Here is a 13,850-nt window from a genome sequence, read left to right as displayed (position 1 = left end):
TTAATTCCAGGATGGCCGGCCTGTCTGGAATTATGGGACTGAGAAAGGATGGAGTGACGAAGATCTGGAGGAACAAATGCGACTCCCAAGGGAGTATCACCAGGAGCAGAAGACTGTGCAGATAACAACTGGGAGGCCATGGTGGGAAATAAGGCGGCAATAATTTTGATGGGAGGCACAATGGGTTCAGGATCTTCGGAACTAGTATCTTCAGGAATGAAGCTTCTAGAAAGAGTGTCTGCTTTCTTGTTTCTGGACCCTGGACGGAACGTGATAATGAAGTTGAATTTTGAGAAGAAGAGTGCCCATCTAGCTTGCCTGGGATTAAGGCGTTTAAGAGACTGGATGTATTCAAGGTTTTTGTGATCAGTAAAGATAGACACAGGCACAGAAGAACCTTCCAACAGATGTCTCCACTCTTCAAGCGCTAGTTTAACAGCCAACAGCTCTAGGTTTCCCACGTCATAGTTCTGCTCAGGAGAAGAAAACTTTTTAGAAAAGAAAGCACAAGGATACAATTTCCCATCATTTGAAGACCTTTGGGACAATACAGCACCAGCCCCGACATCAGAGGCATCCACCTCAATGAAAAATGGTAGAAGAGGATCAGGGCGTCTAAGGATTGGAGCCGAAGAAAAAGAATCTTTGAGAATCTTGAAAGCTTCTAAAGCTTGAGGAGTCCAACATTGAGGTCTTCCACCTTTCCGGATGAGGGACAGGATAGGAGAAATCTTGGACGAGAAGCCCTTGATGAACTGTCTGTAATAATTGGCAAAACCAATAAACCTCTGGATAGCTTTAGTGCTGGTGGGGAGGGGCCAATCCTGGATCGCCGAAACTTTAGCTGGATCCATCTTGAAGCCTTGTTGGGAAATAATGTACCCCAGAAAGGGAATAGAGGAGACTTCGAAGGAGCATTTTTCCAGCTTGGCGAAAAGATTATTTTTCCTCAGACGCGATAAGACTTCCCGCACCTGGATCCGATGTTCGGTGAGGTTTGAAGAAAAAATTAGAATGTCGTCTAAGTACACGACCACACTTAGGCCAAGTAAGTCCCGAAAGACATCGTTAACAAGCTCTTGAAAAACCGCAGGAGCGTTACAAAGTCCAAAGGGCATCACGAGATACTCGTAATGCCCATCCCGAGTATTAAATGCGGTTTTCCATTCATCTCCCTCTCTGATCCGGATGATATTATAGGCCCCACGAAGATCTAGCTTGGTGAAAATGCTGGCACCTTTGAGCTGATCAAATAACTCGGAAATAAGGGGTAGAGGGTAGCGGTTTTTCACAGTTATTTTGTTCAATCCGCGATAATCGATGCACGGTCGTAAACTGCCATCTTTCTTTTCAACGAAGAAGAACCCTGCCCCAGCAGGAGAAGAAGATGGACGAATGAAGCCTCTTAGGAGATTTTCCTGGATGAACTCTTTCATCGCTGCAGTTTCAGATGGAGAGAGCGGATAAGTACGTCCTCGAGGAGGCATAGTACCAGGAAGAAGCCCAATAGGGCAATCATAAGACCGATGAGGAGGTAGAGTTTCAGCAGACTTCTTGTTGAAGACATCAGAGAAATCTTAGTAGGCAGGAGGGATTGCGGGATTTGGAACAACAGAAGATACCTTGACAAGGGACTGGGCCGGAAGACAGTTCCGTTGACAAAAGAAGCTCCAGCGAGAAATTTGAGTTGCAGACCAGTCAATGACAGGATTATGGATGCGCAACCAAGGAAGTCCTAGGACTACTGGAGTCGATGGGCAATCAATTAGCAGAAACTAAAGTCTTTCAGTATGCAAGGTGCCCACTTTGAAAGATAACTCCTGTGAAGACTTGAAGATGAAGGCAGAAGAAAGAGGCCGGTCATCAATGGCTAGGACTCGGAGTGGAACAGCCAGACTTTGAAGAGGAATAGAATGACATTCTGCAAAGGATTTGTCCAAGAAGTTTCCAGCTGCGCCGGAGTCAAGGAAGGCTTGAGTAGAAATGGTCTTGGAAGCAAACTGGAACTGTACTGGAAGAAGAAAACGATGAGCAGAGGATTGGGGAAGATGATCAATTCCGCCCAGGTAAGTTTCCCCAAACTTACCTAGGTATTGGCGTTTCCCGACTTCACAGGACACTCATGGGCAAAGTGGGATTTGCCCCCACAATATAAGCAGAGTCCCGCAGGCCTTCTCCGCAATTTTTCCTGTTCGGAAAGACGAGCACGACCAATCTGCATAGGCTCTTCAGTGGTAGTGGGAGAAGGAACCGGAGACGAGGAAGAAGATGAGGCAGTGCTGGGAAGAATAGGTCTCTGGAAGCGAGGAGCCAGGGGAGGTTGAAACTTTCTCACTCGTTCTTTAACAGCTTGGTGTTCTCTTTGACGAGTATCCACCTTGACTGCCAGGGCCACAAGATCCTCCCAGCGTGTAGGCAACTCTCGTGAGACCAAATCGTCCTTGAGGCGCATAGACAACCCATTGTAGAAGGCAGCATGATAACTGTCGTTGTTCCAGTTGGTCTCGGCAACCAGTGTGCGGGATTCGATAGCATATTCGGGCACAGAACGTGTTCCCTGACGAATCTGGAACAGGCGAGAAGAGGCAGACGCTGCCCGGCCGGGAGCATCAAATACGGTGCGCAGATAAAGGCCTTTGAGTCATCAATCAGGGGATCCTCTTTCTCCCACAGCGGAGATGCCCATTCCAAGGCTTTACCAGTCAGGCGGGTAATGATGTATCCCACCTTGGCACGTTCCGAGACATATTGATGGGGTAGCAGTGTGAACTGGATCTCACATTGATTAATGAACCCTCTACAAGCCTCAGAATCTCCACTGAAGAGCGGAGGTGCCGGAATACGAGGTTCAGAGACATGAACCGGCGCCACTGGAATAGTGGCCGAAGCAGCTTCGGAGGCAGGAACCTGAACCGTAGGTGTGAGGGCAGACAATTTCTCCAAAATGGCCTCAAGGGCTTGGCCAAAGTGAGTCTGCCGAGCTTCATAGGCCTCCATGCGTGAGGCTATTCCACGAAAAGCTCTTCCGAAGTCTGATTGAGCCGAAGCCTCCTCAGATGGGTCCATGGCCCAAGTATAATGTAAGGGCACGAAGGCACAGTAGGAGTGCGGACCAAGGAGGAGGCAGGTAGTTGCCGAGTTTGTGGTACAGAAGGATAAGGCAAGAGAATAGTCGAGGTTCAGGCAAAAGGTTCAATCCAGGCAGAAAAGGGTCAATCCGAATAACAGGCAAGGTAGGTACACAGGAAATCAGTCAATAATATCACACCCAGGAATTCACGAAGATAAACCTATACTTGGGCAAGGTCTGTAGTGTCCAGAGGGCTTAAATAGGCGCCAAAGTTTGGGCGCAATGAGGTCATGACGCTGACGCACGTTCTGACTCCGGCGACCATTCCGAAACTCTGTCTCTATAGTGGTCGTAGAAGACCTTTCTTGAAGTATAAAGCAGACACTTAGCATTGGGATAGAAGTCAGAAATGGGAGGTATGGTCCTTTAAAGGGATACTGTCATGGGAAAAAAATTTTTTTTCAAAATGAATCAGTTAACAGTGATGCTCCAGCAGAATTCTGCACTGAAATCCATTTCTCAAAAGAGCAAACAGATTTTTTTTATATTCAATTTTGAAATCTGATATGGAGCTAGATATTTTGTCAATTCCCCAGCTGCCCCTGGTCATGTGACTTGTTCCTGCACTCTAGGAGAGAAATGCTTTCTGGCAGGCTGCTGTTTTTCCTTCTCAATGTAACTGAATGTGTCTCAGTGGGACATGGGTTTTTACTATTGAGTGTTGTTCTTAGATCTACCAGGCAGCTGTTATCTTGTGTTAGGGAGCTGTTATCTGGTTACCTTCCCATTGTTCTTTTGTTTGGCTGCTGGGGGGGGGGGAAGGGAGGGGTAGATATCACTCCAACTTGCAGTACAGCAGTAAAGAGTGATTGAAGTTTATCAGAGCACAAGTCACATGACTTGGGCAGCTGGGAAATTGACAATATGTCTAGCCCCATGTCAGATTTCAAAATTGAATATAAAAAAATTTGTTTGCTCTTTTGAGAAATGGATTTCAGTGCAGAATTCTGCTGGAGCATCACTGTTAACTGATTCATTTTGAAATTTTTTTTTTCCCATGACAGTATCCCTTTAAAGGACCATACCTCCCATTTCTGACTTCTATCCCAATGCTAAGTGTCTGCTTTATACTTCATGAAAGGTCTTCTACGACCACTATAGAGACAGAGTTTCTTATTCCAGTGGTTGTTGTTATTGATACATGCCCAATTTTTCCCTGAAGAAGAACTGTAAAATTGAGAGGTGTGCTTTAATTAAGGTTGCCACCTGGCCAGTAACAATAATACTTTGCAAAGAGCAAGAAAAGGATATAGAAGACCGGTATATTTTATCTAGTGCCTGCAAGTTGTAACTAGAAAAACTTTCTAGAATAAAATTGTAATTCAATAGCAATTGCATTAAAGGGGGCCTGTCATCTTAAGAAACAATTTCAAATTGTTTTTCATCATGTTAGTTGAGCAAAATAAACTTTATTTTCACTATGTTTATTATTTAAATTTTGTTTCCTTTAGTCTTGGAATTGCACATCACAGCAAGCATGCAGGAACCATTTTGTGGACACTGCTGTTAAGCTAAAATTTGGATCACCCCAAAATCATATGTATGCACCTGAATGGGAACATAATGCCCATGTGCATTGCCCTTCATAATAAGGAGAGAAGAGGCAATGTGAGAAGTGCAGTGATATGTCGGAAGTGCTCAATGGAAAGTGAAAGTAATTGACTGCCCCTCCTCTATGCCTCAGGCATTGATGCGGGGCAGATAATATTTGATTATTTGCAAAGGACTTCCATTATGTGGCTTTTTATATGTAGGTGACAGGTCCACTTAAGAGAAAAAAACAGATAGCATTCTATTTACAGCTGAAAATAAGGCTGTTTTAAACCCAATTCTTCCACATCACAATCCTTTGCTTCTTGACAATATAGTAGTCTCTACCCCTACATTCTATAGCTCTGCCATAGTCCTCTTCAAACTATGCATCCCTCTGAAAGTGCATAAACCTTTGTGTCTCTTACACTTAACTGAAATAAAGAAATGAATTACTACAATGGATTGACTATATGAATTTTTTGGCTTTTATTTCCTCTTATTCCATATTTGGATGACTTAACAGCTGGTAATGAATTGTATAGAAATGGGAAAAATTTGACCATCTAGTTATGCTATGTATTAAGCCTCAGTAGAGAGTTAGTGGGTCATTAAATGTGTTGTGATACCTTTGAAGGCAAGGATACATAATACAACTTTTCAGTGGAACTTTTCATTTGTCCGATGGGACTAATTGACAATCTTACATGCAATGGCTAATGAATAGAAGATAGAATGGTATGCACGAAGAAACTAAGGGCCATCAGTAGATAAAGCTTTCAATGAGAAGATGCAAGTGGCAGTGGGTGTCTTGGATTTATGCGTTTCTTGCCGCAAATCTGCAGCAAGAAACGCGTAGGTCCAGGAGTCAGACACCCACCGCCACTTATTTTGTACTAGCATGTAGGCACAATAAAGCCGAAATTTGAAAGAAACTGCTCGTGCCCTCTCATGAATGTCCAGCACAGCGCCTGTGTAGGCGGGATTCTTAGTTGCTGAGTAGTTATACCGGCGAGGAGGTGCCGGCATCTCGCATGGGGCAGCGTCTGGATGGACACGAAAACCGGGTGAGCTCTGATGCAGTCTGCATCCTTTATTTCTGTTTCAATATTTTTATTGACAGAAATAAAAAGAAAATTGTGCAACAGACAGATCAAAAGGATTGACATCACCGCTGTGCATTCACAATCAGATATCGGAGGTACAATACAGCGAGAAGATGATACAAATAGAAAAACAAAAGGATTTGCATAGATCAAACGTCTCTCTATCAGTGTGTGTTGAAACAGAGCAAAACTACATTGCATATATCATTGAACATGAACTGCATCCTTTATTTCATATATCCCCTCACTTGTACATTTTCAAATGATGGGCAAAATAGAACAAAACCCCATTTGGCCCCAAGTTCTTGATAATGCCCAGTTTTTCCCTGAACCCCTGATTCACTGAAAAGAACTGTAAAATTGGGAGGTGTGCTTTAATTAAGGTTGCCACCTGGCCAGTAACAATAATACTTGATGTGATTTGCAAAGAGCAAGATAAGGATATAGCAGGCCAGACTATTTTATATAGAAAAGTTGGCAATTTTAGCTTACATAGACTAGGGAATACCCACAATACTACTGGCCAATAGGAATACATCCCTTCCACAGGGTATAATTTTATACTTTACAGAGTAAGAGCAGTTAACAATTTCTTATCCCCTTCATTAATGCATGTGTATTCAACATTAATACTGACCATTTCGGGTTGTGGATAGGATTAGTATTAAAAAGTTGAGTTTTGGCTGCATAATAGGCAAGAAGTCGGTGCTTTCTTAAAGTATAATATTCCTGTTTAAAGTAAGGCTACCAGATATTGTGAAAAATGGGGGACACTTCTGAGAAATCCAGTTAGAAGTACAGTGCTGATTGCAATGAAACATGCATTTATTAGAAGTGTGTCTGAATTTTCAAGTGGTTTCAAGAGAAACCAATCTTATTAGAATTTGATTTTTATGCAACAAATGTTTAGCATAAATAGAAAAGGCAATGACACTCAGAAAAATGAACGTGATTCCAGACTTCCCAACTCTCCCATTTGGAGTGGGACAGTCCCGCTTTTGACAGCTCAACATGCAGACCCGGATTTGTACTTATATGTCCCAAATTTCTCTTTGATCTGCTGCACTGAACAGCCAGAAAAAGATACAACGTTTCTAACTTAATTGGCTCTTGGCAGAGAACCCAGAAAGCATACTTAAGATACTTGTGTAAAAATGTACAAAATGAGCTGCACAAGAAATGCATACAATCACATCGCCACAAGATGGCACACGTAGCGAAACGTTGACTATTCATTCCCGCTTAAATCTTCGGAATAGTAAAAGCAAAGATTCACCTGAGGGAATGCGGAATGGTTTAGTATCATGGACACCGCCTTTTCTAAACGAGGGGCCAATTGACGGCTTAGAATCCCGGAGGAGCCAATGGTAGGCGGGATGGGCGGCACATGCCCCGCTGTCAGTGAGTTAGGAGGAGTCAAGCGGTCAGTCTGTAGCCGGACACGGAGAAGTGTAGATCAAAGGAGGAGCTGTAGGCGCTATTGTGGGAAAACGCAAACGGGCAGCGCAGACGCCGCACAATAGGACAATCTGTCGATAGTAACTCAAACATTGACTGAAGGCTGGGGTCTCGGCGTTTAATAATTTTACGCTTAAAACCGTGGGGGTGCTGCAGCTTTGCCCCAGTTTGACGTTGTGCAGCAGCTGAGACAACGCTTTGAGGATGCCTCTGGCACAACTGGTGGATCTTTGGCCCGAGGTGGAGCTGGTTCATGAGGACACGGAGGTGAGACCTGACAGTTCAGAACTGAAGCAGTGTAGGTGTTACACAGTCATATAATGGGGTGCAAGTAGCAATGGTTGCTGGGTACAATTCATCAAAGCTGCTTCCAGATGCAATGGGTCGTTCACAGTAGGGTTAATGTGTGTGTGTGTGTGTGTGTTTTTCACCTGATGGTTTCTTTATGGACTGCAGTTCTTTTAGAGGGGTAGCATATTGACCATTTCTAAGGTGACCCCTCAGACTCAAAATAAAGGCTGTTTCTACTTTGCCTACCACCGGACTTGTGGCAGCAGGTTGCACATCCCACCTGTCCAGTCACTGATATAGAAGAAGGAACTGTGATCCATAGTGTTCCACCTGTTGCTGCAGCTACCACTCTTATCATCTCAGCACAGTTATTTAGATGGCAGTTAGCAAGCAGCTGTAGAACACAGGTTGCTGTCCTCCTATACACTGCCGTTTAGTTCATTCATTATGTCGAGGGAGAGACTGAGACTTTATTGCAATAAATCTTTTATAAATACGATATTAATTTTGTAAGATGCATTTCAATGACTTCTTCCATTTTAGGAACTTGAGTTCGATCACCTTAATGCTTAAAACAGAGGGATCGAGACTGAATTACAGATTATCATGTGTAAAATATTTATGCTTCAGTTACGTTTGTCTATGTTTGGCTTTTTTCAGTTAAGAGAGTATATAAATGTAGAAGCACTATCCAGGTAAGCAAACTAGTCATGCTCTTTAAATAAATATATGTTGGGTGGACTGCACATCTTGCAGTGGATTCTTTCCATTGGTCCACACTGCCATTCCCTAATGGAAAGCACCTGAAATTATGTTACACTTCCTTTATTAATGCAAAGGGCAGAGAGTCTATTTTGACATTTCAGGGTGGTGGTGTGTGTTGCTTTTGGTCCTGTAGAAACGCGGAGGCAGAACTAGGAGAAATTCCATTGCTAACCATAGTGGTGCATAAAGGTTTACACTAAACACTTGTTAAATGAAATCAAGAGGGAGGTTTAGCTGAACATGGAAAAAAAAAAGATATCGCTCCAAAGGCGCACCCAGTTCAGCATGATAAAGAAAGTATGTCCCCTACATATAAGGAGAACAAACTATGCACACGGTGCTATAAGCAAGTGATCATAAACACCATATCTTCTTTAATAGCTTTGTAAGTCGGATAAAATTAATGCATTTCCAATGATGTTTGATTTTGCTGTATGGCAAATGTGATGTTGTGTGTGTGCATATCATATAGGATTTTGTGGGACTAATTTACAAACATGGGTGCCAATAGCAACCAATCGGCAATTAGATTTGGAGAGTCCACTACAGTTAGGAAATTAAAGTGATTTCCTTCCTCTGTAAATCGGCCCTGATGACCCTGATTGCTTCGCTCAGCTAGGTCACCTGCTGGATGGAAAAAGGTATACTACATATTGTCAACACCCCTCTCACCTTTTTTGTTCCATGCTGTGTGTTTTTCTTTCTATAATTTAGTCTTTAACCTCCTGCTTTGCGTTTTTTTCTTCTTCCAGCATTTCTGTGCTACTTTTCATCACTTCCCAGGTATGCCTTTTCCATTTTTATCCCGAATCCCATCTCTTCGCTACTGTCTATTTTCTCTCTCTATTCCTCTACTTACCACTTTTCTCTTCTTTCTTTCTTTCTTTCTTTCTTTCTTTCTCTCTTTCTCTCTTTCTCTCTTTCTCTCTTTCTCTCTTTCTCTCTTTCTCTCTTTCTCTCTTTCTCTCTTTCTCTCTTTCTCTCTTTCTCTCTTTCTCTCTTTCTCTCTTTCTTTCTTTCTTTCTTTTTCTTTCTTTCTTTCCCTTTTTTCCCCTTTCCTTACTCATCTCAATATCTTATTTTTGTAATCTTTCCTTATACGGTTTTATTCTAAAAGGTTTCCTTTCATTTCTTATTCTTTCTCCCACACTTCCTCATTTTCCTTGGAAGCAGTGCAAGTTGTATATATAAAGGGTGTTAATCTATGTAATGCTTTTCTGTTTTATCTTAAAGGAACTGTTCAGTGTAAAATGAAACTGGATAAATACCAAAAATATAATATATAAAGGCTGGAGTGAACAGATGTCTAAAGTAATAGCCAGAGCACTACTTCCTCTTTTGCAGCTCTCTAACCTGTTGCCAGTCAGTGATTTGAAGGGGGGCATATGGAAAGTAACTGTTCAATTTGTTTGCTTTTGAATCTGACCTGCATGCTAAAGATCAGAAGCAAACTAACTGAACAATTATGTCCCACGAGCCCCCCTTCAAGTCGCTGACTAAGAGGTTAGAGAGCTGCAAAGGAGGAAGTTGTGTTCTGGCTATTCCGTTAGCTATCTATTTTCCCCAGCCTTTATAGCACAAACAGCGCACATTAAAAACGAATATCATAGACAAGCCCACATAACCCCAGCATAAACCGGGTATTTCCCTTGTTCGGAAACAGTTATCCATAAAGCTCAGAATTATTGGGGCAAATGCAATGGAGTTCATTTTAAGCAACAAACTTTGCGTTTTAAAATTTTCATTTTTCTCTGTAATTTTAATACAGTACCTTGTACTTGATTCTTACTAAGCTGTATGAATCCATATTCGTAGCAAAACATCCTATTGGGTTTATTTTATATTTTTTCTAGCAGTGGAGGTATGGTGATCCAAATTATGGAAAGATCGCTTATGTGGAGAAACCCCAGTTCCCAAGCATCCTGTATAAAAGATCTTATACTTGTATAAATACCTGTACAGTCATGAAAAGCGCTGCATTTAAATCAGAGCCACAGAAAGTATTCCCTAGCTACCATATCAACTGGCACTGGTTGGTAGGCACTCGTGCAAGTCATCAAACCTGAAATTATATCCCTATAAACGGTGAGTACTGATGTCATCAGTTATAAACGGTGAGTAGTGATGTCATTTCTGTCACAAGACTGAAACTTGTGTATTATAATAAATACCCCATGTTGCAAAATATGAGGATATTATAAGTTACCTCGGAGTTCCATGACCTGTAAAAAAAAAAACTCCTCTGTAACTTATAATATCTAGGGAAGGGCGAATTTGACTCGTTTCGACAAAAATTCACCACTGGTTACCAGAGTTGATTTCTAATATCCTCATATTTTGCAAAAGGGGGTACTTTATTTATTGTAATAATCAAAATTTCAGTGAGTCATGTGACAGAAATGACATCACTAAACTCCGATTATAACCAATGACATAATGAAGCACCATTTATAAGGATATCATTTACAGGATATTCATGGCTCTTGTGTATTTTATACACACACACACACCTCTCCAAATAGCAAAGAAACCGCACTCCAGGTCTTTAAAGGTGAAAAAATCAATTTGGGTACCCTTGTAATTTTATCATTATCATATGTAACTGCTCAATACTGATTACTGGCAACACCAAATTGGATGGATAAGCTTGTTAAGCCTTGAACTTCATAGGCTGGTGTGTCCAATCAGGAGAAAAGGTATTTAAGGTATTTAATTGCAAGCTGTGCTTCTGTTTGACTCTCCTCTGAAGAGTGACAGCATGGTATCCTCAAAGCAACTCTCTAAAGATCTGAATACAAAGGTTGTTCAGTATCATGGTTTAGGGGAAGGCTACAAAAAGCTATCTCAGAGGTTTAAACTGTCCGTTTCAACTGTAAGGAATGTAATCAGGAAATGGAAGGCCACAGGCACAGTTGCTGTAAACCCCAGGTCTGGCAGGCCAAGAAAAATACAAGAGCAGCATATGCAGAGGATTTTGAGAATGGTTACAGACAACCCAAAGATCACCTCCAAAGACCTGCAAGAACATCTTGCTGCACATGGTGTATCTGTACATCGTTCTACAATTCAGCTTAATTTGCATAAAGAACATCTGTAGCCCTTTCAGCACTCACACCACAAACAGTCGCTTGTATGCAAAAGCTCATTTAGACAAGCCACAGTCATTTTGGAACAAAGTGCTTTGGACTGATGAGACTAAATTTGAGTTATTTGGTCATAACAAAAAGCGATTTGCATTGTGGAAGAAGAACACTGCATTCCAATAAAAACACCTACTGTCAAATTTTGTGGAGGTTCCATCATGCTGTGGGGCTGGGTGGCTAGTTCTGGGACTGGGGCCCTTGGTAAAGTCGAGGGTCGGATGAATTCAACCCAATATCAACAAATTCTTCAGGATAATGTTCAAGCATCAGTCACCAATTTGAAGTTACACAGGGGTTGGATATTCCAACAATGACCCTAAACACACTTGGAAACCTACAAAGGCATTTATGCAGAGGGAGAAGTACAATATTCTGGAATGGCCTTCACAGTCCCCCCAACTTGAATATCATGTAACTGAATTGGAGAGATTTTGTATGGACGAATGGTCAAAAATACCTCCATCCAGAATCCAGACGCTCATCTCTGTTGGTTTGGCCAAATGTATGCACCTGTCTAATTTTATTATGATGCATATTGCATATCTTCTGTTAATCCAATAAACTTTGTCATTGGTGAAATACTACTATTTCCATAAGGCAAGTTATATATTAAAAGGAAGTTGCTATAATGATAAACAAAACTCCAAAGAATAAATATAATTAGAATATATATATATATATATATATATATATATATATATATATATATATATATATATATATATATATATATATATATATATATAAAATTATGCTACTACAGTCTGCTAGCTCTGCCCTTATTCTTGTTCTTTTTCATCTTGATCAGAAGATAGTTTGATTCCAATTGATCATCGTCTCTGCTTGACTAATTCATTCAATTTGCAAAGGCCAAAGGCACTGAACAGCATGGAAGAGAAATAATTGTAGCAACAGGATTTACCATGTGTCCTTTAGACTCAAAACAAGCCAACCAAGTATTAATTGACTTTCTGAAGAGGTAATCTCATTTTCTAATTCAGCATAATTTTGAAGTGTGAATTTTGTGCACTGTAATAACTGTACATTAACTGTGTGACTTCAGCGGTACTGGTTACAGAGAGGTCTGCATATCCCCCCCAATAGAACTAACACTGCAACAATCCATGATTTGGCTGGTTCCAGCAGATATACTTACTTAGATATAGTACCCATTCAAATATGTAGACAAAACACCAATAAACAGAGATGCACCTCAAAGTTAAACTGACCTATTATCATGAACCATGGATCATTTAAAGATATACCCTGTGTTCTCCCCAGGCTATTTTGGTGGGGTGCATCAACCTGCTGAATTCACCCCGCTGCCTAGCTCCTCTCTTTTTCTGATTCGCCTCCACATTGTGTACAGGGTTGAAACTTCCATACTAAAGCCAGTAGGACTGTGCACTGTGTTTGCTGGGAGGCACATATTTACTTATTTTTCTCCCCCACCCAGCCCAATTCTTTCCTCCCAGGTGTTTTTTTTCTGGGATAGAACGCTGAGTATACTTCTAATTGACACAAAAAAAACCCATAAAATCCCTAGAAAAGCTACATCTGGCTGTCAATTCGATAGCACTATTGTATTAAACATTGCGAACCTGCTTTTATTGCTTCACTGGTATTGGTACCACTTAGGATGGAGACTGATGTACACGTACATTGCTTGCTTTTAGATAAATTGCTAATTGTGTAATTGTACCGTATTGAAGAGAAACCGTGCATCATCTTGCCTTAAATTAGAAGCATTGCTCTTCTTCCTTAATTCTTTTGGTTATTTACATTTGGTTATATAAGCTCTGGTACCCTATTAAAGGAACAATAACATCAAAAAATGAAGTGTTTTAAAGTAATACCCATATAATGCAGTGTTGCCCTGCACTGGTGAAACTGCTGTGTTTACTTAAGAAACATTAATATTGTTTATATAAATAAGCTGCTGTGTAGCAAAGGGGGGCAGCCATTCAAAATAGAAAAAGTTGGTTACACAGCAGATAGCAGATAAGCTCTGTAGAACATAATGGTGTTATCTGTTATCCACTATTTAACCTGTGCATTTTTTCAATTTCCGCCATTGCTACAGCTTGTTCACAAGAAGTAGTAGTAGTAGTGTAAGCAACCTTACAAAAATTCAATTCACATTTAAATAAGCCAAAGGTACTTTCTAGCCAAGGTCAGGGGTAAAACAGTAATATGGGCAGCTTCAGTGAGGGGCACATTAAAGGCTCTCTACATTTTTGTCTGCGACGGGTCCTGGGCTAGTCCCTGTGGTTTCGTTTCCATTTGGGACCAAAATAAAGTATCTACAAGATGCTTGAAAGATGTCTACCTTAAAATCCAACGTTATCTTCTTAAGGGGTTATTAAGTATGTCTTCCCCCCCCCCCCAAACAGTATCTGAGTGAAGAGACTCTCTTAATTTACAGTT

General features: G+C 41.1%; 1 protein-coding gene across 5 annotated transcripts in view; it reads left to right on the top strand.

Moving 5' to 3' along the window:
- Nucleotides 1–7,181: 7,181 nt before the first annotated feature.
- rps6ka1.L (ribosomal protein S6 kinase A1 L homeolog) overlaps nt 7,182–13,850 on the top strand; it is a 63,882-nt gene continuing 57,213 nt past the window's right edge. For 2 of the 5 annotated variants that reach the window (XM_018245095.2, XM_041581015.1), the window contains exons 1-2: nt 7,182–7,491; nt 9,033–9,063. In XM_018245095.2, the coding sequence (XP_018100584.1) occupies nt 7,478–7,491; nt 9,033–9,063 (45 nt within the window). In that variant the 5' untranslated portion in view covers nt 7,182–7,477. 5 annotated transcript variants of the gene reach the window in all.

The sequence above is a fragment of the Xenopus laevis genome, chromosome 2L (genome assembly GCF_017654675.1).
Source record: "Xenopus laevis strain J_2021 chromosome 2L, Xenopus_laevis_v10.1, whole genome shotgun sequence".
Taxonomy (NCBI): Eukaryota; Metazoa; Chordata; class Amphibia; order Anura; family Pipidae; genus Xenopus; species Xenopus laevis.
This window is presented reverse-complemented; position numbering and strand designations above follow the sequence as displayed.